The sequence below is a fragment of the Nannospalax galili genome, unplaced genomic scaffold (assembly GCF_000622305.1).
Source record: "Nannospalax galili isolate Female #2095 unplaced genomic scaffold, S.galili_v1.0 scaffold212, whole genome shotgun sequence".
Classification (NCBI taxonomy): Eukaryota; Metazoa; Chordata; class Mammalia; order Rodentia; family Spalacidae; genus Nannospalax; species Nannospalax galili.
In genome coordinates, this window is record NW_008333884.1 from 1,648,685 (window position 1) to 1,673,189 (window position 24,505).

The following is a 24,505-nucleotide window of genomic DNA, read 5'->3' on the forward strand; positions in this document are numbered from 1 at the left end:
AAGAGGTTACCCAAATTGCCAATAGGGAATAGGGACGCAGACCACTCTGGCTTCTTCCATGTTGAACAGGGACACAGGATGAGGCAATTAGAGTACCCCTTCAGGGGATAGTGGTTTTGTTTTTGCATTTTACACAGTCTTTTTCCATGCATTCCCTCTTTTTGGTTTCATAATATTATTTTGAAAAAGGTAGATTCCATTAGTCTCATTTTATAAAAGATAGGTAATAAGAGACTTGTTTAAGGTCAGGGTCAGGGATGGAGCATAGACTCAAGTACATGTCATCAGTCTTCAAGTCCAGTGTTCTTGGTTCTGTCACTCTGCTTTTCCTGCTGTTTTTTCCAGGCCTTGCCTGGTAGTGCTGCCTCTCTGCCAGGACTTCAGATTTTATAACATGACTCTCTTTTCTCTTAGTAGGTATTTGTGCAGTTCTTGGATTTTTAAATACTTGTTCTTGATACTTATGACTTAGTGGAAAGAAAAAAAATGAGAATGTTGGTAGAAATAAAAGGCATTTTTGGTAAATTTTCATGTGCTGGACATTAACATAGAAATCCTAAAGTGTGCTGAGTTTGGCAGTATATTGAACACTTCATTTTCAAGGTTCCTTGAGCTCTGGCACTGAGTGGCTTGTATTTATATGAAGGAAAACATTGCTTCAGAAGCTTTCTTACTCTGTGTGCTAGTTATTCCAATGTGTCACTTCTGTTGTAAAAAATGAAGATAGGAAAGATAATACACAAAGGAAAAGTAAGATTCTTTGTTAAGAATGTTGGGTGGACTTGGTGAAAACAGAAAACTAAATCTAAGTTAGAGGAGCATTCATAGTTTATATCTATTTATGTCAGTATTTTTAGAGGGATGAAAAGCAGTATACATTTTCTTTACTTTAAACTATGGAGACACAGTCTGTTCTCTTTTGATCTCTAAGGTCAGCCACTTAATTTCAGGTTGCAGTATCTTCCAAAAATGTTCTTAAATTTTCTTTACTTTGTTTTAGGTCATATAAAAGTGGATCTGGAGTAAATAACAGGAGAACTGAACTGTTTTTGAAAGAACATGACCACCTTCGAAAGTAAGTACTGTCTGGCTTCTTAGGTCTGTTAATTCATTTAACTTGTATGACAAATATTTAGTGACACTACTCAATAGAAACGGAATTACAGTTCTTCCAACTATAATTAGGAAAAATACTATGCTGTTATTTTACTTATTTCCCGTAGTATATTTTGTATTGCTCTGATGTATTCTTCTCTTTAGTCAATTGCTTTAATTTTTTATACTACAAGGTACTAATAAGATGAATAGAAATAATTCTGATAATTTATGTTTGAATGGTCTATTACCATTTATATATTGAAGAAACTTTGTGAAGGATAATTAGGCTATATATCAAATACAAAAAAAAAAAAAAAAAAAGCCAGGCGTGGTGGTGCATGCCTTTAATCCCGGCACTCAGGAGGCAGAGGCAAGCGGATGAGTTCAAGGCCAACCCAGTCTACATAGTGAGCTCCAGGGAGATCTTGTCTAAAAAGACCAAGGGGGGGAAAAAAAAACAAAAAAAACCTCTTCTTTTCTAGAAAATGAAGTATATATGTATTTTAAAATAAGTCACCATATTCTATTCCTCTCCAAAAAAAATTTTTTTTGTTTATATTTTGTGGAACTTAAGATTCAGAATCATTATCTCTGAACTCAGTTTATAGGCCCTTGGATCCATAATAGTTAATGTTAGGATAGGTTGATATTTGCTACTGAATGTCCTAAATGAAATGTCATGTCAGATGAGCTTAAGGTACTGTTGAATTCATTTGCCTTTAAAGATCACCACTTCAGATAGAAACTGTTGAAATCAAAACACAAAGGGTGGAGTGTGGTGGTGCAGGCCTGTAATCCCAGTTGCTTGGGAAATTGAGTCAAGATGGTTGCCTTGGACCATAGGTTCAAGACCAGCCTGGGCAACATAGTAAGACTGTGTCTTAACACATATTCACAGTATCAAAGTCTTGTGTATGATGTGGGGGATCAGTAATGCTAGGCAGCTGTTCTACTTTGAACTACCCAGTTAGCCAATTAAAATCTTTTTAGGAGACAGGATTCTTCTAGTGTTGGTTATTAGAGTTTTTTAAATTTTGTTTTTCCATTTTCACATGTATGCATGTTTGCATGTGCGTGGGCACACATTTGAGTGTTTGTGATCATGTATACATAGCATGTGGAAACCCGAGGTTGATGTCAGGAATCATCATTGATGACTCTTCCACCGTATTCATCAAGGCAGGTTCTTGCAGTCAGCCTGAGAGCTGGTCAGTAGGTTGGTCTCTGGCCAACGTGCTCTGGGGATCCTCTGTCCTCTGTCTCTTCTGACAGTGGAGTTGCAGGCATTTTATGTGGGTTCTGGGGATCTGAACACTGGTCCTCATTCTTGCATGGCACATACTTTAACCCTTGAGCCATCTCTTCAGCCCCTTAATTTTATTTTACATTTTTAAAATTTATTTTGTGCAGGGCTGACGCGATGGCTCAACAGTTAAGTGCAGTGACTGCACTTGCAGAGGACCCAGGTTCAATTCCGAGCACCCACATGGCAGCTAACAGCCATCCTTAACTCCAGTTCCAGGGGATCTGATGTCCTCTTCTGACCTCCGCAGGCAATGCAGGACAGGACACAGATCAACTTATACACATACAGGCAATAAACTCATGTACAGAAAACAAAATTAATAAATAAAACATTAAAAAGATTCCCTTAAAAAAATAATTTATTGGCCGAGTGTGGTGGCGCACGCCTTTAATCCCAGCACTCGGGAGGCAGAGGCAGGCAAATCTCTGTGAGTTCAAGGCCAGCCTGGTCTCCATGGTGAATCCAGGACAGCTGGGGCTACAGGTAGACCCTGTCTCAAAAAGACCAAAAAAAAAAAAAAAATTTATTTTGGGCCTGGGGAGATGGGCCAGCAGGTAAAAGCCATGACTGGCCTTGACGGGGACCCAGGTTCAATTCCCAACACTCACATGGTGGCTACGAACCATCCTTAACTCCAGTTCCAGGGGAATCCAAAGCCCTCTTCTGACCCCCGAGGCACGACACGGGCACACTCACATACAAGCAGGCAATATACTCATACACATAAAATAATAAATAAAATATTTAAAAACAACAAAAAAATTTTATTTGGAGCTTTGGGGGTGTATTCCACAACACACGTGTGGAAGTCAGAGGACACGTTTTGAGAATCTGTTCTCTCCTTGCACCATGTGGATGCCAGCAATTGAACTCAGGCCTTTACCGCTGAACTATCTCATGGGCCCAAGTTGTTCTTTTTAACTTCTTGAATATTTCTGGTTGGCACAGTAGGCTAGTCTCTTTTAGAGTATGTTTAGTTGCAGTCCTTTATAGCTTTCATAGTTGTTTTTATATTGGGTAAAGGCCACCATGAAAGAATTTTACATTGTTTCCAAAACTATATTAATATATTCCTGAAGTGCAGAGAGCTAAAGAGGTAATACATTCAGTTAATACAAAGTAAGGTTTAGATTGCAGTAGTGTTTCTACATTTATTGCCTCAAAAAAAATTAAAAGTTAGTAATTTAGTAGTTTACTTTTAAAAGAATGATTTGAATTGGGGAGATGGCTCAGTAGGTAAAGCGCTTGCTGCACAAACATGAGGACCTAACTCAGATTCTCCCAACGCTATATAAAACCAGGTATAATAGCCTGCACTTATAATCCCAACACCCCTATGGTGAGATGGGAGGAGGAGACAAAGACTCAGCAGAAGCTCATGGGCCAGCTAGCCTGGCTTATGTAGTGGCAAACAAGATACCCTGTTTCAAACAAGGTGGGTGGTAAGGACCAAAGCCTGAGGTTGTCCTCTGACCTCCAGTGCATACACATGCCCGCACTCACACACACACACACACACACACACACACACACACACACACACAAGATTAAAAATATTACTTGAGGCCTGACAAGATGACTCAGCTGATTAAAGTACTTGCTGCCAAGCCTAATGACCTGAGTTGAGTTCCTAGGTCCTACATGGTAGAAGGAGAGAACCAACTTCTACAAGTTGCCTCTGACTTCCATGTAAACACTATGGCATTCATGGGCCTACACACATACAAACAGGTACAGACAAAATAAGTAAATAAAATATAAAAGTTTTTAAAAATTGTTTGATGTTGAAAAGAGTATACCAAAATAATCATTCACATTAATACCCTTTATTTCATTAACTAAAAACATAGTATGCTTTTTTTTTTTTTTTTTTTTTTTTTTTTTTTTTGTCTTTTTGAGACAGGGTCTCCCTGTAGCCCCAGCTGTCCTGGAACTCACTATGTAGACCAGGTTGGCCTTGAACTCACAGAGATCCACCTGCCTCTGCCTCCTAAGTGCTGGGATTAAAGGAGTGTGCCAACACATCCAGCGTATGCATATATTTTATAAGAATTTTTCAGGAGGCTAGAAAGATGGCTCAGCAGTTAAGAGCACTGGCTATTCTTGCAAAGAACCCTGGTTTGGTTCCCAGCACCCACATGGAAGCTAACAACCATCTTTAACTCAAGTTCTGGGGATCTGACACTCTCTTCAGACCTCCATAGGCACCAGGCATATATATAGTACACATGTGTACATGTAGGCAAAACACTCATACACACAAACTAAAAATTAATAAATCTTAAAAAAGAGTTTTCATAAAAGTTTGCATTTATTTTGATTATTCAAAATGAATCTTTTAGGATTTTGATATTTTTCAGTTTACAGAAAAAAATGTGAAGCAGTTCAAGTATATACATCTTACCTAATTTGTTTAGGCTTGTGAAAAATGATGAAAAGATAGAAATTAGAAGGTATCTTTCCATTTTTATTCAAAATACTTTGTGTTATATACATTTCTTTCTACATTCTTTAGAAAAAGAGAGACTGAGGCAAGATGAAGCTGAATGGAACAGGATCTTGTAATAAGTTAGAAGAATTGTTGACCTAAAAACAAGTGCTCAGTCATCATTCTCAATATTAGAACACAGAATCCAACTATTTCTTTTATTTATTTTATTTTATTTTATTTTTTGTCTTTTTGAAGCAGGGTCTCCCTGTAGTCCCAGCTATCCTGGAACTCACTATGTAGACCAGGCTGGCCTTGAACTCACAGAGATTCGCCTGCCTCTGCTTCCTAAGTGCTGGGACTACAGGCGTGCACCACCACGCCCAACTCCCAAATATTTCTTTTAAAAGTCAGATTTTTAATCAATATAATGAAATAAATATTTGCTAGCTAATAAGATATAAAATTATGAGCTAATATTGTTTACAAAATAATATGAAAAGTGTTCTGTGGTTTTCAGTGTAGTGTTTCATTTACTTAGGTGTTCTTTAGGAAAAATTGATAAAAAAAATTTTTTTTAGACAGGCCATATAGCCCAGGCTGGCCTCATAGTCACTTTGTACAGCCAAAGATGACTTTGAACTTCTGATCCTCCTGCCTCCACCTTCTGAGTTTTGAGATAACAAGTATGCACCACCATGCCCAGTTTAAGGGTGCTGGGATCAAACCCAGGGCTTCATTCATAATAGGCAAACACTTACCAGCTGAACTGCATCCCTGGCTCTATGATACTCATTTTTAAAAGCATGAAGCACAATTTTAAAATCGTGGGCATGCTAGCACACACCTGTAATTCTTGCACTTTGAGTACTGAGGGAGGAGGATCTCAAATTCAAAATCAACCTGGCTCTATACAAGGTTCTGTCTCAAAACTCAAGAATGAAGGTGTGGTGGCGCACGCCTTTAATCCCAGCACTCAGGAGGCAGAGGCAGGTGGATCTCTGTGAGTTCAAGGCCAGCCTGGCCTACATAGTTCCAGGCCAATTGTGGCTACAGGGAGACTCTGTCTCAAAAAGACAAAACCTCAAGAATGAATGAATGACAAGATGCTGTCTCAAAACCCCAAGAATAAATAAATAGCATGTCTAGTTCAAAATGTGAAAAGAAAATTGTATCTCTAGTACAGATTCTGTAACTCTTTTTAGCTTATCAGTAGATTATGGGCCTTTTTCATGTTATTTGACTTTTTTTTTTTTTTTTTGGTCTTTTTGAGACAGGGTCTCCCTGTAGCCCCAGCTGGCCTGGATTCACTATGGAGATCAGGCTGGCCTCGAACTCACAGAGATCCGCCTGCCTCTGCCTCCCGAGTACTGGGACCAAAGGCGTGCACCACCATGGCCGGCTAACAATTTTTTTGTTTTTAAAAGCATATAGTTTATGTATTCCATAATACAGATAAACTATAATTCATGTAACCATTTTCCTAATGTTGGCCTTTTAGGTTATTTTTAATTTTTACTATTCTATACAGTGAAGTCTTTGCATCTATCTATAATTGTTTCTTATTTATAAATTCCTAAAATTAGACTCATAAAATTAAAAAACATATTCGTTTTGGAGCCAGAGGTGTAGCTCAGTGGTAGAATGCTTTCCTAGCATGCATGAGGCTCTGAGTTCATTCATAGCACCACACATACAATACACAAAGAACAGCAAAGAAGAATATAGTCATTTAAAAATATTTTGATGTTGTATTGTCAGATTTCCCCATGAGCATGCACACAAGCATTCTCTGATATCCTTGGGAACACTGCTGCTTTGATTTTTCTTTTCCCTTTGCTAGGGATGGAACAGAGGCCCATGGGCACATTGGACACGCATTCTACCACTTAGCTACACCCCTAGCATTGTGTGTGTGTGTGGTGTGTGCACATGTGTGCATGCATGTGGAGGGCCAAGGTTGTTATACAATGTCCTTCCTCCATCACTCTTCACTTCTAGTTTTGAGACAGTTTCTCATTGAGCCTAATGTCATTGATTTGGCTAGGCAGACTGGCCAGTGAGCTTCCAAGATCCACCTGTGTTCCCCCTTCCCCCCCTTCCAGGTTGGAATTACAGGCACTTGAACCTTTACCTAACATTATGTGACTGGGGATCCAAATTCAGGTCCTCATGCTTTTGTATGGCAAGCACTTCATTTTCCAAGTCATCTCCCAGCATCCCTCCCCACTTACAGTGTCAAGAAGAGAGGTGAATTTTCAGAAAGGCTTTTGTTTTTTGATTTTTTGGGTTTTTTGGTCATTTTGAGACAGGGTCTCCCTGTAGCCCCAGCTGTCCTGGAACTCACTACGTAGACCAGGCTGGCCTTGAACTCACAGAGATTCGTCTGCCTCTGCCTCCCAAGTGCTGGGATTAAAGGCATGCGCCACCACACGCAGCTGTTTTTTTTTTTAGAAAAGGAAATCCTGGGGACTGGAGAGATGACACAGTGGTTAAGAGCAGAGGACCTAGGTTCAGTTCCCAGTACCCACATGGCAGCTAATAACCATCTGTAACTCAAGTTCCAGGGGATCCAACACCCTCTTCTGACCTCTGTGGGCATGGCATAACACAGGTGCACTTTACATACATGCAGGCAGTACATTCATATACATAAAATAATAAAATACTAAAACAAAAATATTAAAAAAGGAAATGCTGAAAAGTTAAGCAGCCAGTTAAAGAAGCATGCAGCACACAGTTACAGTCATCTAGAGAGTTAGACGAGCGCGTGAGAACAAGCATACAGTATTTTGCCATTTTTCTATAAGTCTAAAATGATTTCAAACAGGATAACTAATAACAACAGAAAACCCTGTCACTGAATAAGAAAGGAAAGATTTCCTAATGTTGGTCTTGTAAATGCTAATACAATTATCGGCAAATTAATATTGGCAGCATATTAACTAAACTACGCGCTTTATTCATTGGTCTCCCACTAATGATCCTTGTCCTCATGCCAGGATCCCATGTTGCATTTAATCCTCGTGCTTGTGACAAGACCGCCCAACTTTAATTTCTCCTGAGGAAACATGAGACAATCCCAAATTGAGGGACATTTTAGAAAACTGCTGACTTGGGCTGGAGAGGTGGCTCAGCAGTTAAGAACGCTGAATGTTCTTGCAGAAGACCCGGATTCAGATTCCACCACCCACATGACCACTAACAACTGTCCATAACTCCAGTTCTAGGGGATCTGACAGCCTCTTCTGACCTCCGCAGGCATTACATGACACGGGTGCACTTAACCTATATGCAGGCAGTGCACGCATACATATAAAATAAAAATAATGAAATATTTAAAAAAAAAAAAAGGAAACTGCTGACTTATACTTTAAAGTGATGTGGTTGTGGCCTTATGCAATTTGGGGTGAAAAAAGCCACCCCAAGGGTAGTATCTCCTTGGAGTGTCATATCAAGGTTTATAATATGTCCATAAGTCTTACTACTAGTGAAACCTGCATTACTTGATTACTTTGTCCCAAAAATGAACAGGGTCAGCAAGGTGACTCAGCAGGTAAAGGCACTTGTCACCATGCCTGACAACCCGAGTTTAATCCCCAGAACCCACATGATAAAAAGAGACAACAAACTCCTACAAGTTGTCCTCCGACCTACACACACACACACACACTAAAAATGCAATTAATTTTTTTTTAATAAACAGATATAAGGAAGACACTTAGATAACAGCACTGTAGTTATTTTGTTGTTCACATTATTCCATATTTGGCCACTGAGAGCTCATTTGGGTGAGTTTCCATCATTTAACGTGCTTTGTTTTCTGAGTACTTCCTTGGTTTCTGGCAGCATGAGACATTCATGGTTCATGCTCTGTTTTCTTTCCTTCCGTCAATCACTTGTCCAAGTAGCCTTGATTTTATTATTGGTGAATGTTATTCAGAAATGTAGATCTAGGTGTGTTATGTGGGTTTATTTATTGCTGTTGAGGTGATTGCTCCAGGCGTCGTCTTGCTAAAAATGTTTATTGTGAATGTTAAATTTTTCACTATTTATCATACCTATTGAGGAATACAGTTGTTTTTATCTTTTTTTGCTATAATACAACAATTACATTGATTATTTTCAAACTTTAAACCGTTCTTGAATTCTTAGAATCCCACTTGATTACAATATGCTGTCTCCATTCAGTGACTTGAGAAGTGTCCCTTTTCTATTTTCTGAAAAAGTTTGTGCAGGCTTAGTATTATTTCTTGCTTAAATGTATGTAGACTTTGCCAGTGAATCCATCCTAGCTCAGAGTTTTCTTTATGGCAAGATTTTTAAAAAATTTTTTTTATTTAATAACCACATGATTAGAAGAACCATTTCATTACAGCTTTAACATATTCAGTAACACATTCCAGAGCAAGGAAACACCTCTTTCAAAAGTGGCTTTAAATTTTTAGGTTCACAATTGAATTAATACAGTTATACATGTGGCAAGATTTTTAAGTTATAAATTGTGTAAGTTTTCTCTTAGATACAGGACAGAAAGTCTGGACTTAACCTGAGCCAGTAGGTGACTTCCTGTAATCAGTTCAAATCACTACTCTAAGTTACAAATCCATTCTTGTATCCAGAGAATATGGAAAGTTGTCAGAAGAGAAATAGTATGCTCAGAGCTCTAAGGGAGTTTTTAGCCAACTAATAGCCTGTTTGGATTTTCTGTTTTCTACTAGACTCCAAACCATAGATAGAAATAGTATGGTTAAGCATAATCGTTTTTTTTTTTTTTTTCTGATATATTTATTGAAAGAGCTTTTACTTTAATATCCCCTTCCTCCCTCATTCCCCCAACAATGAATTAACTTTTCCTGAGCCTGTAGGCACTCCGTGTCAGGTCACCCTAACTGTCTCACTCCATTGCTTTCCTCCCATTGCTCGTCCACACCACTTTCTGCTTTACAGCTTACTGCCAGTCACACGGGCCTCTGTTTCCTTTCACAGATACCAAGCTCTTTTCCCTTTCCACATTCTTTGTGATTTTTGCTTTGTTTTACCTGCTTGGCAGGCTTTTTCTTTCTGTCCCCCATTTCTTATTCATTGACATCTTTGAAGTCTGTGCTCACTTGTCACTTCCTCAAGGAGACCCTTTATCTCAATAGCCCATCACTTGTTATTATTTAGCAAAGCATTCTTTTATTTCCCTCAAAGCATTTACGACATTCGGTAATGACTTGTTCTTTCTATGTTTTCTGTGCCTGATTCTCCTTGAATATAAGCTTCATGAGGGAGAGTTTTGTCTACTCATTAGCATTTTTTAATCCAACCCCTGACATTAACACTATCTAGTTGTTGTATGAATCAGTGGGTGTAAACAGAGGTGTTAATTTTGTTTTAGTGTACATATGAATATACATGTATACCCTAGTGTAAAAATCTGTTTCATTCCTTCATTCATTCTCCAAATATGGTATAGACACATGCAAATATGAAATCTAATTTTAAGGATTATAGGGAATATTATTCATGTAGCCAATTATCTTTTGCTTTGTAAAATTAAATCCTCATGAAATTCCTTTTGAAAATTTAAATTCTGGGGCTAGAGTGGTAGCTCAATGGTTAGGAGCACTTGCTGTACAATCATGAAGACCAGAATTCAAACCCTGTCACCTCAAGCTGGGCGTGGTCTCACATGTGCTTATAACTGCAGCACTGTAGAGGCACAGAGACAAGAGGATCACTGGGGCTTGCTGGCCATCAGCCTTAGCTGAAAAATAGCTCCAGGTTCAGGTAGTCTCTACATCAAAGGAACAGGGCAGACAGTGATGAGGATACCTGACACTCCCCTCTGATGCATGTACCTGTGCACACGTGGACATATACACCATACACAAAAAAAAGTGAGAAAATGTAAATTCTTTTATAAATCTCTGGGAAGCATCTCTTTTATTTACAGATGAGAAAACATTCAAAGATGTAGGCCAAGGTCTCTCTTTTTTAAAAAAAATTATTATTTTTATCTTATGTGTATGAGTGGTTCTGCAAGAACAGTCAGTGTTCTTAACCGCTGAGCCATCTCTCCAGCCCCAGGCCAAGGTCTCTTAACTATTTAATAGCATAGCTTTTACTAAACACACATTTCCCAACATTTCAGTGTTTGTCCCACATCCCACTGCCTTTTCTATCAATTCCTTCTTTAAAATTTTGTTTTCAATGTAACAAGGAATTACCATGGCCTGATTTTACAGAGACTTGAAGACCAGTTGCTTTGAAAAGCATCTAACTTGGTTTCTAGGGTTGTTGTTTCCATTTTAAAAATGAAATGATTGATGTTTCTCATGTTACATAAGTGAATAGCATTAGAGCTAGATCATTTTGTAAAATTAAAAGCACTTACCCAGGTGTGGTGACTCACACCTTTAAGCCTTGCACTTAGGAGGCAGAGGCAAGTGAGTTTGAGGCCAGCCTGGTCTGCATAGTAAGTTCCAGACCAGCCAGGGTTACACAATGAGACCCTGACTTTAAAGCAAAACAAAACTAACCACTCTAAAAATGTGAAACATTTATTTCAAGTAACTTCAGATATAGAACCATTGTATTAAGCAAGCTGAACAAAATTGATTACAGTATTTAGTTGAGAACTGTTATTTTCTGGACCACATAGCAGATGTGATTATTACCTGAGAATGCATGCATTATTTATTTGTATCTACGAATGAGTAAAGAATTCTTAAGTTCTCAGGTGATGTTTTGAATTCTTAAAATTTACCAACCATGTCATTTGCATAGTACAAAGTTCTTTGCAGAAATATTTTAGATAGGCTTATTTGTTTTGAAAAAGGGTCTTATATAGCCCAGGCTGGCCTCAAACTATGTAATCAAGGATGACCTTGAACTCTGGTCCTCTTGCCTGTACTTCATAAAGTGCTGAAGTTATAGGCACATGCCACCATGTCCAGTTTATGTGGTGCTGGGAATTGAACTCAGAGCTTCATGCATGCTAAGCAAGCACTCTACCAACTGAGCTTTATCACCAGCCCTACATGGAATTAAGATTCGTTTTTTACGTAAGTGTACCACATGCATGCAGTGCATGAGAGGCCAAAAAAGAGCATCAGATCCCCTGGAACCAGAGTTATAGATGGTTGAAAGCTGCCCTATGGGTCCTCTGCAACAACAGCAAGTGTCCTTAACTGCTGAACCATCTCTCCAGCCCCCCCTCCTTGGACAGTTTTATAACATGGAAAATGGTTTCACTTTTGGTTTTGAAAGTTTAGCCCGATTTCCCTGAAGTCTCCCAGCTACTAAGAGCTGAGATGTGAGGCCAAGTTGTGTGATTGTGTTGTTTCTGCAGTACTGTACTGCTCCTCAAGATGGTTCTGATGGCATGGACTTCACAGGGTTGCTATTGCATGTGGGAAGGCTTTGTAAGCCCCTGCATAACTAGAAGACAGTACGTGCTGTAAGATTAAAAAAAATAAATACTAGGGGCTGGAGAGATGGCTCAGCGGTTAAGAGCACTTACTGCTCTTGCAGAGGACCCGGGTTCGATTCCCAGCACCCACATGGCAGCTACGAACTGTCCTTAACTCCAGTTCCAGGGGAATCCAAAGCCCTCTTCTAACTTCTGCGGCATTGCATGACACGGGTGCACTCACATACACACAGGCAATACACTCATACACATAAAATTTTTTGAAAAAATATTAAAGGAGGGACTGCAACTACAGATCTTTTTATTTACTCTGTCACCTTATATTTTGTGTATGTACATGTTTTTGTGTATGTGGAGATGCGTGCAGTGTGTGCATGTACTTGTGGAGGCCAGAAGTCAACCTTGAGTATTCTTCCTCAGGGGCAATCCATTTTGTGTTTTGTGACAAGGTCTGTCACTAGAACCTGAAGCTTTCTGATTAGGCTTACCTGGCTGTCCTATGAGCCCCAAGGATCTACCTGTCTCTGCGTCCCCAGCACTAAGATTACAAGCATGTACCACCCACGTGCCTTTTTACATGGGTGCTAGAGATTGAATTTAGGTCCTCGTGTTTGCATAGCAAGCACTTTACTGACTGAGTCATCCCAGTCCCCAGTTTATGTTTGTTTTATAGAAATTGAAATACTTTGGGGGGCTGCAGAGATGGTTCATATGTTAAGAGTACTGACTGCTCTTGCAGAGGACCTATGTTTGTTCCCAACACCCACATGATGGCTAACAGCCATTCATAACTCCAGTTCCAGGAAATCCAACGCCCTCTCCTGGCCTCTTTGGGCATTGTACACACAGGTGTGCTTACATACATGCATGTAAAACACTCATACACATAAAATAAAAATAAATAAATCTGGGCCTGGAGAGATAGCTCAGCAGTTAAGAGCACTGATTGTTCTTACAGAATTTCTGGGTTTGATTCCCAGCATCCACATAGCAACCAGCAACTGATGGCCTTCCTCGGACCTCCATGGGCATTGCATGACAAGGGTACACATACACACAGGCAGGCAATACACTCATACACATAAAATAAAATAAATAAATAAAATATTAATTAAAAGTAAATAAATCCAAAAAAATTTCAAATTAAAATAATTAAAATACTTTTAATGTTAGGATTGTCTTAATGAAATGGAATTCTAATTGTATGGACAATGACCATATTTGAAAAAATTGTCATAATTTGGTGACCCTAACAGTAAGCAATGGTTTTCATCTCAAAAGATTCTTATGGGGCTGAAGAGATTGCTCAGTGATTAAGAGTGTGTATTGCTGTTTCAGAGGACCTGCTTTCAGTTCCCAGCTCCCATATCAGGCAGTTCACAACCACCTATAATGCCAGCTCCAGGGGATTTGATGCCTCTGGCCTCAGTGGGTACCTGCATTCACGTGCACCTCCCCCCCCCCACATATACATAATTTAAAATAATCAAAATACATCCTTTTTTTGAAAGTTCTTTGTGTAGTCATATGTAGATGGTTTAGGGAGGATCATATAACTTCATTTAAATAATGGTCAAGTATGACCCCTGCGAGGGGTATGATACAGAGTCCTGGCACTTAAGGATTTCACATTAGCTTTCTCAACTGGTTTCTCAACTCTAAACTCATTTGGTTCATGATGTGTAGTCTTGTTGAGACAGACTTGAATGCTGTGTGCTGTGGAGCTGGTGTCAAGGAAGTCACTTGCCTGGCTTATGGGTCAGACTCATCCATCTGGACAGTGATTTTATACTTCAGCCTTGTTTCCAACTTCATATTTGCTGCTTGTTATTTACATGGTAGCTACAGTGAGACAATTTATATACATACTTATGTATTCTTCAGTGTGTGTATGTGTCTGTCTGCAACCTTACTCCAAGGAGAAAACCCTGTGGTTTTGCAGAAAATGTTTACAAAGCACATATTTAATAAAAAAGGTATTGTATTATTTAGCTTTATCATTGCTATGACCAAACACCAGACAAATGGAGTAAAAATTTTATTTTTGCTCATGATTTCAGAGGTGTCGGTTTATTATGCCAAGGAGGGCATGATGATATTGCACTAGTGTTCATACAGCAGCAAGAAGTATGTGGACAAAATTATAGGTATTAATAGTAGCCATAGGCCTTGAAATATGCATTAATCTTTAAATATATCCTTCAACTACACCAGGGGTCATTTGTATAGTAGAGAATTGAAATTTTAGCTTACGAGAACTAGTAGCATTTATTTCCTTATATGTCTGTCAGTCCATTCATGGGGTCTCAAGTGGTCCAACTACACACAATATTGAAATAGGTGGCAAGGCAGAATGACCTGGATAGCCAAGGATGACCTTGAACTCCAGCTCCCACCTCCCAAGTGCTAGGATTACAGCTGGTTTGTAGTTAGGTGTTTTTATACACAGCTCTGTTTTCTTTATTTGGAGCTTGTTAGTTCAGTAGTGAAATCAAATCTATCTTCAGTTTGCGTATAACTTTCTTAATACTGTATCATAATGAATAATTTTATTTCCTCAGATAAAAAATGTGTGTCCTTCTCTGAACGTTTGTTAAGGATTATTCAGTGTTAATCTTGCTTGATATTTTATTAATGCAGAAGTGTCTGTTATTCATTTAGTCATTCATTTGTCAAGCATTTAATGAATAGCTCCTGTGTGCTAGGTACTTTGCTAGACTCTGGGGAATCAAAGATGCATCAAACTCAGTTTCTACTCCTGGGAACTCATTCTGCTTAGAGAAATTGTAAACAAATAAGTGTGATTTCCTATTTCCTAGGAGAAAAGTGTTAAATAAGATTATATATGAAAAAAAACTTTGTAAGTTTTGCAAATTTCTTTTTCTTCATGTATAGCACAGGGTCTGACATGTTCAGTGTTACATTCATGAATGAATTGAAGAGCAGAATTATGAGGGCATATTATAGTATAAAGAACAACGAGTTCTACCTGCATATACAGGTGGGCCAAGGGTTTCACAAGGATGTGACTTTTGAAGTAGACTTTGAAATATGCAAGATTTTTATGTTAAGGGTTGTGAGGGGTTGGAGAGATGGCTCAGCCAAGGTTAAGAGTGCTTGTTGCTCTTTCAGAGGACCCAAGTTATGTACCTAGCACTTATATCAGTCAGTTTATAGCACCTTTAACTCCAGCTCCAGGGAATCCAACACTCTTCTGATCTCCTCAGGCACCCACACACATGTGGCATAAACACACATACATGTACTTTTAAAAAAAAAGAAAAGAAAGAAAAGAAATACTTCAGAAGTTTTTAGAGGACTGGGGATGTAGCTTTAGTGGTAGAGCGCTTGCCTAGCATGAGCAGGGCCCCTTGGTTCCCACCCCAGTAGTGCCACCAAAACAAAAGTTGTTAGACTTGTGAGATTCCAAAGAGAAAGAATAGCTATGAGGCATTAAAGTGCCTCGATCTAGAGCCAGCATATCTATAGGCATTTACCATTTTCAAGCTGCTTTTGTTTTCATTATTTCTTTTGAGCTTTTTGACATGAAAAGTTCATAAGATGGGTTCAAATAGCCAAGTGCTGTCCTTGAACCTTGACCATAATGCAGGTTCTAGGGTGGAAGAAAAATCATATGCAGTTCTAGTCATTAGCTTATACCTAATATGTAAGAGTTTTTTTAGGGTTTTTTGGGGGGTTTTGTTTTGTTTTTTGTTTTTGGTCTTTTTGAGACAGGGTCTCCCTGTAGCTCCAGTTGTCCTGGAACTCACTATGTAGACCCAGCTGGCCTTGAACTCACAGAGATCCGCCTGCCTCTGCCTCCCAAGTGCTGGGATTAAAGGCTTGTGCCACCACACCCGGCTAAAATTTTTTTTTTATTAAATTCTTTGAGAGTTTCATACAATATAGTTTGATCACAGTCTCACTTCCCCCAACTCATCCCACCCTACCTCCCTAAGCCCCCAATTTTGTGTTCCCCCACCACATAAGTCCAATTTGTGTTGCCCGAATACTCTCGAGTGTGGATCCAGCCCTTGGAGTATGGTCAATCTGTCAGGGCCCAAACCCTTAAGGAAAACTGATTCTTCTTCACCCAGCAGCTGTCATATGCCTTCAGCTCCTTTGCTAGGGCTGGGGATTCCTGTCCCCCTGGCCCACCATTATGCTGAGATTTGTCTGGCTTGAGCTCAAGTGGGTCTTGTGCATACTGTCACAACTGTTGTGAGTTCATATGTATGACTGGCCTGCTGTTTGGAAAACCCTGTTTCCTTGTTGTCCACCACTCTGCCTCTTGCAGTCTTTCCACCCCCTCTTCCAAGAAGATCCCTGAACCTTTGGGGAAGGTGGGCTGTAGATGCCCCATTTAGGGCTGAGTACTCCACAGTCTCTTAACACAGTCTCGTTCTCTCTGCATGTTGACCAGTTGTGGGTCTTTGTGATAATGTTTTCTACCACAAAAAGAACCTTTCTCTGATGAGCGTTGAGAGACGCACTAGTCAGGCTGGTCTGGAGCACAAGTTGCACAACCTGGCAGTTCCCTCCCTCCCTTCCTTCCTTATTTATTTTTCTTTTGTTTTTTTGAGACAGGATCTCACTATGTAGCTGACCTGGAACTCACTATGTAGACCAGACCATGCTAGCCTTGAATTCACAGAAATTCTCTTGCCTCTGCTTCTCCTTAGGTCTGCAGCATCACATCCAACCTTTCTTTTCTTTTTTTTAAAAAAAATAAGATCTCATGTGACCCAGGTTGGCTTTTAACTCCCTCTGTGGTGAAAGATGACCTTGAATTTCCGATCCTTCTGCCTCTATCTTCTAAGTGCTGGTATTACAAGCATATACCACCATACCCAGCTTATGCACTCTACCCACCGAGCTTCATTCCCAGCTCGCCTGTCCTTATAAACCATTCATGTAACAGGGCTGGAGAGATGGCTCAGCCCTTAAGAGCACTTGCTGCTCTTCCAGAGGACCTGTGTTCAGTTCCTAAGCACCCACATTGGGCAGCTCAGAATCACCTTTCACTCCAGTTCCAGGGGATCCAGTGCCATTTTTGGACCTCTGGCAAGACCCTTATACAGCACACGTACCCAGACACATACACATATTTTTTTTTTTTCTTTTTGAGACAGTGTTTACTTATAGCCCCAGCTGGCGTGGAACTTACTGTGTAGACCAGACTGACCTTGAACTCATAGAGATCCACCTGTCTCTGCCTCCTGAGTGCTGGGATTAAAGGCGTGCTCTGCCACGCCTGGCATAATTTTGTTATTAATTTTTTTTAAGCAGATAGTGGTAAAAGAATAACTCAGTAGGGCAGAAAGAGACCCCAGAAATGGATCTACACAAATATAAAAATTGATTTTTTTTGTTTTGTTTTGAGACAGGGCAACAGGCCAGTCACTATCCCTGATTGCCCTGGAACTCACTGCTTGGACCAGGCTGGCACTGAATTCACAGAGATCTGCTTGCCTCTGCCTCCAAAGTGCTAGGATTAAAGGGGTACACCACCACACCTCCCTAGCCACTGATCTTTAACAGAGGAATAAAATCAGTTCAATGGGGAAAGAATAACCTCTTCAGCAAGTAATGCTAGAACAACCAGACATCCACCTGTGGAAAGCTGAATGTTGATACTGATCTTACCAAGCCTAAGTGTAAAATACCAAACCAAAGCATCTGTGGAACCAAAGAACCAGGTTTAATAATGAAGAAGTCTAGGTGACTTTGGATTTGGCGGTGAGTTTTAAAATCTAATGCCAAAAAAACACCATGAAAGAAAAAAATTTGTCAAGGTGGACTTTATTAAAATAATAATTAGGACTTAAAATTAAAAATGTGCACCATACCAAAGACACTGTTAAGAAAATGGAAGATAAGCCATTGGCAAGAAAAAATGTTTACAAAACACACATCTAGCCAGGCATGGTGGCGCGTCCCTGTAGTCCCAGCACTTGGGAGGCAGAGGCAGGTGGATCTCTGTGAATTCAAGGCCAGCCTGGTCTACATAGTGAGTTCCAGGACAACTGGGGCTACAGGGAAACCCTGCTTCAAAAAGACAAAAAGAAAAGAAAGAAAAAGAAAAAACCACATCTGATAAAGGTTTTTATATGAGTTGGCTTTATCATTACTGTGATCAAACACCTGACAGAAACAACTTAAAGGGAGGAAAAGATTATTTTGGGTCTTGATTTCAGAGGTGTCAGCCTGTCGTGGCAGGGTGGGTGTGGCAGAGCACTTCACATCATATTTACCAGGAAGCGGAAAAAGGAATCTAAGAAAGGGCAGGGCAGGACAGAATATAGCCTCCCAAAGATATACCCCCTGCCAGTGACTACTCCTCCCTCTAGACCCATGTCCTATCTCTCCTTCCCAGCAATGCTGTCATAGTATGAGTTTTATCAAGGGACTAATCCGTTCATTAGGTCAGAGCCCTAATTGTGTCTGGAAACACTATCACAGACACCCTTAGAGGTGTGCTTTTCTAATGTAGTCATTTCTCAATCCAATCAAGTTGACAGTGTTACCTGTTGCAGCCTTAATAAATAAAATATACAAAGAATACTGAATATTCAACAGTTCGGATATGGACAAAAGATCTGAACAGACATACCTCAGCCAAAAATATATGTGGCAAATTAAAGCTATGAAAGATGTTCAATATCATATCATTAAAGAATTGAAAATTAAAAATGAGATCGCACTCTTCATGTTAGGATGGCAAAAATCCAAAAAATACCAAATGCTGGTGAGAATATGGACCAACCAGAATTCTGATTGAGGTGGGAATGTGAAATGGTACACACACTGTGAAGCCACTTGACGTTTTTCTTAAGCTGGATTTAATCTTCTGTATTCCAATAGTCATGTGCCTGAGTATTAAATGAGTTGGAAATTTACATGGAAATTTACATCTATACAAAAACTTGGACATGAATGTTTATTGCAGTTTTTTTCATGATTGCCAAAAATTGGAAGCAACCACAATGTTTTTCAATAAAGGAATGAAATGGCATTAAAGGCCTGTGCCATCATGCCTGGATAATATTTTTTGTATTATACAGGGCACATAAGTCCATCTCATGCACATACATAATGAATTTTGAGCATATTCCCTCCCATACCCCACTGCCCCTCCTCCTGTTATCCCCTTGTTCTCCAAATAGTTTTGCTTCTACTTTCATGCCATTGGTCCATATATGGTAGTGTATATCTAATGTGTGGGACCCACAAATGAGGAAAATGTGGAATACTTACTTACCTTTCTGAGACTGACTTAATTCACTATGCCTACCCTTCCAGTATATATGAATGGTGTTTATTCTGTTTAGTTGATCTTAGCCAAATGATTTGGGCATTTGAGAAGGTAAAAATCATTTCCCTATTTATGCTACTGTATAGGCTAATGATGATGGAATGGGGGATTGAGAAATGGTTGTGTAAGACATTGTAACTCTACATGCATGATTAAGCTAGAATTAATATCCTGGACATTTATGTGTGATGTATTTGGAAATATGCTTTATATTATTTTTTGGACTAAAATAAAGAGACATAAAAGAAGGAAAATACAAGTCCTACATAGTTGAGACCCTGTCTAAAAAAAAGCGGGGGGATACTTACTTAGTATGCCTAATAATGAGTAGATTTCACCAGAATGGTGAGTTTATCCAGAAACTTAGAGCAGTTTCATGCCTAGATTTAGAATCAGTCTATAGTTATTAAGAAACTACTAGAATAGTAGTAAAAATACTTAATACTTACTGCCAGGTATGGATCTAATCATTACTATATAATGTACTTTGCTTTCGTGAGCAAGTCGGGTTTACTACCACCACCAGTTTACAGCTGAAAAAAATGGGGTAGAAAGAGACCTGCCCAACATCCAATGGCTAATAAGTGGTAAAGTCAGCCTGTAAACCCTGAAAGCACATGTCTGGCTTTTAACCACTATCTGTTTTTTTTTTTAATTCTTAATTGTAAGGCTTCAGCGTATTTATTACATTCCTAAGGAACTCATCTTTATTGACACTTTTATTATATTACTGTTATATTCAGTCTTCAGTGTTCTGTTTTGTTTCACACTGAGGGAAAATGCACATGAAGTACCTAATGAATGCCTTGCACTGCACCAAATGAATACAGGTGTCTGAAACTGTTTTTGTGCTTTCCAGAATAGCTACTCCCTACCAAACTTACCTAAATTCCTCCTTAAAATGGCTTTGTTCCTTACAATGTGTAAGGCATTAAAGGCATATAGTTTATAGATCAAAAGCACATATTTGTTGTCTTTAGTTACATTCTTGAATTCTAAAGTTTAATGAGCTACATTTTGTTTAGTTTAAAAAATAATTGTTTCCCAGAAAAGGAAAGAACTTGGAGGTGTAAACTAATTACTACTAGAGGCATCAGAACTATCTGATGTGTCTCAACAAGTGGATTGTAATTCTTTCCTTTTGAATGGATGGCAGCAACTTTGAGTAGCTTCCATCAAAGAACTTGCATTTCTTAATGCTATCATTAAAGTATTCTGTATACATAAATGGCTGAAACTTTATAAATGTAGAAAAAAATTGAAAGTTTTGAAGTATGTGTTTAATAATTCCAGCATTTAAATTTGCTTTTTTTTTTTTTCAGCTCAGATCGCCTGATAGAAGAAACAATAAGGTAGGAATAATTTTTTACTTCATTGGGGTTTGTTTGCATATTCATTTAATGAACAGGTCAAACTAACTGTTAACTAAAGTGAAAGTCAAGTTATCCTTCTTAGGAATGAGAATTTCACTAGATGGTAATGCATTTTTACCATGACCTTCCTTTATAAGGTCTGTTTGAAACCCAAAGCATTTGTTTCCATAGTTACTGGAATTAAGCTATTTAATTTAGGTTAAATTTTCCAATTAATTCAGACTTAATATTTTTAGTTTCAATCCTTTTTTTTAAAGTCAGGATCCTCCTGTAGCCCCAGCTAGCCTTGATCTCAGAGATCTACCTGCCTCTGCCTCCCAAGTGCAGGCCTGAAAGGTACACACTATCATGCCTGGCTTAGCTTTAATCTTTTTATTCTCACATTTTAATGGAAAAATCTTAAATATGTGATTTGAAAAATGTCATATTTATATGGCCTTGATTTATATTACAGCAGTATAAAAAGTATACTGCAGTCATATATAATATTATCTGTAATGACATTGTTTCTTGCTTAAATTAAGGAACATTTGTTGGTTTAAATTGCTTAATTGTCTGAGTTTGCATCTTTATATCTATTTTGTGATACTGAATGATTAACTAGATGTGGTCTCTGTGCTTTACAATTCAGCAATATGAAAAGCATTGTTTTTAGGAAAGACAGAATGAGTATAGGAAACAGACACTTGTATTCTTTTAGGGAAGGTGTTTGTTGGTTTTTTGAGACAGGGTCTCCCTGTAGCCCCAGCTGGCCTGGAACTCACTATGTAGACCAGGCTGGCCTAGGTCTCACAGAGATCCACCTGCCTCTGCCTCCCAAGTACTGGGACTAATGGCATGTACCACCGTACCTGGTCAAACACTTACATTCTTGCTGTGGGTGTTGGTCCTCTGCTAAAGGGTTGTATTAGTTAGCTCTCTATTACTGTGATAAAACCAGCTACAGGAGGAAAGGGTTTATTTGGCTAGTCTACTCTCAAGGGAAGCCAAGGTAGGACTCAGGACAGGAACCTGGAGGCAGGAGCTGAAGCACAGACCTTGGAAGAGCGCTGCTTACTGGCTTGCTCCTCTAGCCTGTGCTCAGTCTGCTTTCTTATATAACCCAGGATCATCTGCCCAGGGGAGGCACCACCCACAGTGAGCTGGGCCCTCTCACATCACTAAACAATCAAGAAAATACCTCACAGACATGCCCACAGGCCAAGCCAATAGAAAAAATTCCCTAATTGAGGTTCCCTCTTCCCAGGTGTGTCAAGTTGATGCCTGAAGCTGTCCTACACTAGGGCTTTTCCTGCACTATTTAATTGCTGGGTCATGTGTGAGATAGACATTGACCAGTAGGTACAATCTCCAAAACAAAAAGAAACTTAATTTGCCTGCAGTTACAAGACGAATAACTAATATTAAAGATTCATATCCTCAAATTGGAATCCCTTGTAACTCTAGAGCCAGAGCATTATGCCCATACCACTGCTGGGGGCCAGAGGGATGGCTCAGCAGGTAAAGTGCCTGCCACCAAATCTGACAACCTTAGTTTAATCCTCAGGATCCATTTGGTAGAAGGAGAGAACCAGCCCTGAAAGTTGTCCTTTTACCTACATACATGTGCATTAGATAGATGATAGATAGATAGATAGATAGATAGATGATAGATAAAATGTAAAAACACTTTTAAGAACTCTGTAATTGAGTTTAGTTCACAAAATAAGTAAGAAAGCTGAAGTTCCTGTAAGCACATCAATGATTTATCATTATTCAAACATTATATAGTATGTGAAGCTTATATTTTGCCTCTAAGTTTTTGATGCTTGAAATAATAGCCTAGAATTCACTCAGCTCAACTCTAAGTGATGGAATGAAATGGGAAAGTATGTCTAGATAGACTTTATGTGATACTGGAAATCATGCATATTCAATACGGTAATAATGTATGATGCAGTATCCATTCTCTAAGGAATACAAAGTGCTTTGTGGAAATTATTTTTTAATGTCTATCCACTTGTGAATCAGAGTGCACAGGAGATAATGATAGTCCCCCATTTAAAAAACAGACATGTATGATTCAAAGGTTGGCCTCATTACTCAGCCTAGGTTTGAGTTCTGTTACTTTATACAAGACCATAGCCTATTTTAAAGTAGGGGTGGTTTGTTCAAGGCCCTTGTCATGTCAAGTTGAATTTTGTCAGTTTCCATTTCTGCTGCTGCTTTCATTTCTTCCTGATACTTTTAAAGGATGCTCTAAGCCAGATGTAATGGTGCATGCTAATAATCCCAGCACTCAGGAATCTGAGAGAAGAGGGTCAAGAGTTTAAAACCAGTCTGGGCTACAGTGAGAAAAAAATGTCCTTTGAGATCTCTTGTATGGTTCCAGCCTTCATCATCTCACCAGACAGCTCCTGAAAGGTGGCCTGGATTCTAGGATCTATATATATTGCCTGCATGTATGTTCATGAACTTGTGCATGCAGTGCCCTTAGAGGTCAGAAGAGGGTGTCAGATCCCCTGGAACTGGAGTTATGGATAGTTGTTAGCCACGTGTGGGTGCTGGGAATCAAACCCAGGACCTCTACAAGAGCAGTCAGTGCTCTTAACCACTGAGCCATCTCTCCAACCCTGATTCTAGGATCTTCATGAGACTCTACCTGACTTTCATCACTTCTGAGCATGGAGTTTGTGTGTGCTTTACAGACAGACTTGCTCACTTGCTCACCGCCTTGCTCGACCTGGTCTTCTCCTTGGCCAGAACCCCACAGATAGTTTTGGCTCTTCTTAGCATCTTTAAAGATAGTCTCCCTTTTCTGATTCCCTTTACATATCTCTTATTTGCCTGTCAGTAGCTCTCATTTCTTTTCTTCAGTGACCATTTCCTGACTAGCTCTTTTGGGTAACAACTCCTTGGTTTTTCCAAATAGCCTGTGGCAAACTGAGCTTACAGGCTTTTGGCTTTTTGTTCTTTGAGGTCATTGGCTTTGTGAGATGCGTTTTTGCACTTTTGTTGCTTTTTTTTTTTAACTATTTCAGCATGCTTCAGTAAATATTTTTGTATATCTCTTTATATAATCTTGTCTTTTTCTATCTTGAAATTGAAGCTTTGATTAATTTGTCATCCCTCTAGCATCTCACTCTGATAAGATACCTAGTAGTTTGTTCTATGAGGCTTTGCCTATCCAAAAATGTGTTCATCTGCAGGACTGGAGAGGTGGTTCAGGGGTTAAGAGGACTTGCTGTTCTTCCAAAGGACCTGGGCTCTGTTCCAGCACCCACATGGTGGTGCTGTCATCCTCTTGCAGCCTTCACAGGCATTACATACATACCAGTAAAATATCGACCATCAAAACACTTGTACAAACAAAAGTCAATAAATCTTTTTTTTTTTTTTAATGTGTTAGTCTGCTCTGGAAGACCGGTGGTATACCAGGATGAATAGCCCGGCGAATGTTCCCTTGCAGGAGCTGAGCATCTCACCACAGTTAGACTGTAAGCCCTCTGCTTGTAAATCTCTGTGAGCAGCAGACCTTTTCAGCTGCAGAGCCTGAGAGGCGTTGAGTCCATTACTATAGCCCCTA

The 24,505-nt window shown here is 39.2% G+C and overlaps 1 protein-coding gene across 3 annotated transcripts in view; it reads left to right on the forward strand.

Moving 5' to 3' along the window:
- Positions 1–24,505, forward strand: part of Gosr1 (golgi SNAP receptor complex member 1) — a 45,332-nt gene that overhangs the window by 14,035 nt on the left and 6,792 nt on the right. For all 3 annotated transcript variants that reach the window (XM_029561433.1, XM_008828739.2, XM_008828740.2), the window contains exons 6-7: positions 1,001–1,075; positions 20,890–20,919. In XM_029561433.1, the coding sequence (XP_029417293.1) occupies positions 1,001–1,075; positions 20,890–20,919 (105 nt within the window). The remainder of the gene's footprint in view (positions 1–1,000; positions 1,076–20,889; positions 20,920–24,505) is intronic.